Source organism: Octopus bimaculoides, chromosome 29 (assembly GCF_001194135.2).
Source record: "Octopus bimaculoides isolate UCB-OBI-ISO-001 chromosome 29, ASM119413v2, whole genome shotgun sequence".
NCBI lineage: Eukaryota > Metazoa > Mollusca > Cephalopoda > Octopoda > Octopodidae > Octopus > Octopus bimaculoides.
In genome coordinates, this window is record NC_069009.1 from 898,884 (window position 1) to 902,800 (window position 3,917).

Here is a 3,917-nt window from a genome sequence, read left to right on the forward strand (position 1 = left end):
TATATAGGGAGAATTCACGAAAAAACAACAGACGAAGACAGTTGATGTAAACAACAAATGGATGTATTAGTATAACGCTCGGGAATTGGGAAAGTCTTTAACGTTTCGAGCCTGCGCTCTTCAACAGAAAGGAACACAGAAAAAAACAAGGAGAGAAAAAAATATGTGTAGTGGTCAGCGATCTATCATGATATATATAGGTATATGTATGTATGTATGTATGTATGTATTTATGTCTGCATCTATACATATGTATTTAATCCTGTTTCAGTTTAGAAAACAACATAGAAATATTTGCAATTTACTGCGCTGTACCTAGTGAAATTAGGAAAGATGAAGCTATGCAGAATATTAACAATGTTCTGAATACATCACTGACTTTGCGTAACTTAAGAATTCCGCACCGTAACATAGAATTAATTGGAGAAAGTAAGTAGTGCGTTTCTTATTATTTTTATACCAATCAAAATCTTCATATCATCATCGCGAAATATTCAGCGGCATTTCGTTCGTATTCACGTTCTGATTTCAAATTCCGCCGAGGTTGACTTTGCCTTTTGGCCTTCTGGGCTTGATAAAATAAGTACCAGTTGAGTACCGGGGACGATGTAATGGACTCACCCTCTCCCCTGAAATTGCCGGCCTTGTTGCAAAATTTGAAATCGGTGCATATCTCACGCATATGTTTTTTCTTCTTTTTCAGTGTTTTGTAATGAAGACTCATCAACTGACAATGGTACTTTTTATTGGCCGATGACAAAAATAGGAAAAAACGTGACGATTCCATGCCATGCAAATGTAGCAAGAAGACACTGGTTCGTTTGTATTATTTTGTTTCTTCTCAAATTTCGAAGTTTTCACTTTCATCTCTTTGTGAGAGAATGTTACACAGTAAACTAAATAAAACACCTACAGAGATTACGATTACAGAATTTATGTTCGTCAATTCAAAACATTTAACACTGTTTTACATTCTATACTAAGTGGTATAATTTTGTCTTGATCTACCAAGGATTTGGTTAGCAGCCAATATGATCGAAAGTTTTAAAGATTTTGTTGTATAGATTCATGTAATTACCTGGATATTCACGTCACAAATTGACCGTAGGAAAGGAAATACATATTTATTTACGCAGCCAACAGAATCTATCAGCAATTCTACTGATTTCAGAGTAAACTTTGTTTGAAATGTTAGCACAAGGCCAGCAATGTCGGGGTAGGGATGTAAGTCGATTAAATCGACCCTGATGTTCAACTGGTACTTCTTTTATCGACTCCGGAAGGATGAAAGGCAAAGTCGACCTCAGAACGTTAAGACGGATGAGATACCGCTAAGCATTTCGTCCGGTGCTCTAACGATTCAGCCAGATCACCACTTTATTTCAGGGTAATATTATTTATTCAATTATATGATTGCCTTAGAAAAACATGCTTTGTTGCTACATGGTGGTGAGCGAAGAAAGCAGACCGTCCTAGGACTTGACCCATCATTATGAAATGTAACACGGTGATTCTTCTTTCGTTTCCACTACACCATTCCACGTGCTAAATCTCTAAATCGTTCCTCTCGGGGGCTGAATTTTATAAGGTTTAAAACAAGATCAAAAAGCGAAATTAGTCAAATCTGTGCATGTAAAGGAAAATCTACTTCCGCCGCTATAGCTACTGATGATCATCGTCATAATCCTCATGTTATGATGATGACGATGACGATGACGAAATATAAATAGGTAAGTCTCCCATTCAGCAGCATAGTAAATTAATATTTCACCACCCACACCATTCAAAGCAACCTTGTATTAAATAATCATGACAGCAAATTGTAATAAATAAAAGCAGAAGAAGCAATATCTGGCTATAAAATATTTTACATTAGTATTGAAGATTGGGAGGTGGAGTAAATAATATATCGCGGACAAAATACATTACAGCATTTGTCCTTGTTCCGTTAGATTATGAGTTCAAATCACGACCTGGTCAATGTAATTCTTGCATTCCTCTGAGATGGGTGAAATAAGCGCGATCAAACACGACTGACAATGTATTACATTTAAATTTCAGCTCTTCCAGAAAGGCGGTAGATCTAGAAATACAAACAAACCAAAATATGATATCACGAGAGTGTTCGCCATTTACCGGTATCTGGCAGGAGCCAGACATGTCTCAGTGTTACAATACAGAGTGGATCACTCGACAACTAAAGAACATCACAAGCCAAGACATCGATGAAGGTGAGTAAAAAATGGTTTCGAAATATTCTTATAACCGCGAGTCCGCTGCCCTAACCATTGGGCCATTGCGCCTCCGCTGTCTGTTGCTATAACATAGTAAAATCAAGGACATTTTTTGAAAGTATTCAATGATGTTATGACTTCAATTTCCGTCATGGCCGTGATGATGACTTATCTATATTAAGATTAGATCAGCGAATAGTTTTTGTTGTCTTTTTCTTTCTTGATTCACCTTGTCATTAGAACAATAACTTTATTCAAATTTACGGCCATTTATGATGGTGTCTCACAGCTACGATACGCCATCGTAAACATAGACTGACGTATCACCGCTCATTGGTTGTCATTATTTGCAAAGCATCCATCAACAAGTGTATATCTTACTCAGCTATAAAGGATCCTTGTCCAATTAATGATACAAAATAGGAGAAACTAAGGATGTATAACAATGAGTATTGGTCCTAAAGCTGGCACAAAAATCGCCATTAAAGAGAAACTGCATGAACAGTATCACGTCGGCACCAGTGTAATGGTGAAAGGAAAGAAAGGGAACAAGGAATAGAATTTTTCTTTCTCTCTCTCTTGTGCAACTGTTACTTCAACACACATAACAAGAACAACAACAAGATTATTGTTTCTCAACATCGGCTTTGTTTTTGTGTCCTCGTATCGAGAAAATTTTATTCCTTGTTCCCTTTTTTTCCTTTCACCATTACAAGTATATAACTGATGAATTGAACGCATTAAGCAGTCTTTGTGCTACTATCTCATTAATTGTTCTGTTGTGTTTAATTTGCATCTAGTATTTCGTCTCAGAGCGGTTGTAAAGTCCCTTAAATTTTATGTTAAATTTCCCATTGCAGAAAACGTTGAGCCGGTTTCAACAAAACTCCTGAATATTTCAGAGAAATCAGTGTATTTCAAAGCAGAAGATATTGACTTGGCTGTAGACACACTTGAGAAAATGGTGCCATTGATATCGAATGTGTCCGTCAATATAACACTGAACAATATACTTCCTAGCATCAACTATATGATAAACAAACCGGAAGAGGTTTTGGTTGAAGCTGGACAGTCAGAGAGAACTGGGGAAAGGTAAAATTCATATCACATTTGTTGTTAGTGCAGTAGTAGTAGTAGTAGTAGTAGTAGTAGTAGTAGTAGTAGAAGAAGAAGAAGAAGAAGAAGAAGAAGAAGAAGAAGAAGAAGAAGAAGAAGAAGAAGAAGAAGAAATGGCATCGGCAGCAATAGTAGCACATAAATATTTACTAATCAATATAATTAGTGCAATTACATCTATAGTGAATTACGTATTTGAAACATGCTATCAGTTGAAAGTTGCTTTTTCGGTTTTCTTACAGAATGCTGGACGTCATAGAAATAATCCCAGAAAAGATTCCACTGGAAAAGCAGCAAGTCGCGGTTTCGTATTCTAATCTTGCTATTGGTGCTGCCAAAGTGGATAAAGACACTTTCAATGGTCTGATCTTTGCTGTTTCATATGGAACCAATGAAACGAAAGCGAGGAGTGAGGTACGATACTGTCTCTTGATTACTCTCTTATCAAGTGTCTCTTTTAAACCGCCATGAAATACATTAAGTAAGAAATACATTAGAAAGAAATACATTAGTAAGAAATGTAATATCTTTATTGTCAGATGTGGTTGTTATAGTACAAAGCTTCAT

The 3,917-nt window shown here is 36.2% G+C and overlaps 1 protein-coding gene across 1 annotated transcript in view; it reads left to right on the forward strand.

The window, feature by feature from the left end:
* Positions 1-268: 268 nt before the first annotated feature.
* The window catches only part of LOC106877983 (adhesion G-protein coupled receptor G6), a 13,161-nt gene continuing 9,512 nt past the window's right edge, over positions 269-3,917 (forward strand). Inside the window, exons 1-5 of the mRNA XM_014927057.2 lie at positions 269-429; positions 704-815; positions 2,062-2,231; positions 3,095-3,326; positions 3,593-3,764. Coding sequence (XP_014782543.1) covers positions 342-429; positions 704-815; positions 2,062-2,231; positions 3,095-3,326; positions 3,593-3,764 — 774 coding nt within the window. The 5' untranslated portion in view covers positions 269-341. The remainder of the gene's footprint in view (positions 430-703; positions 816-2,061; positions 2,232-3,094; positions 3,327-3,592; positions 3,765-3,917) is intronic.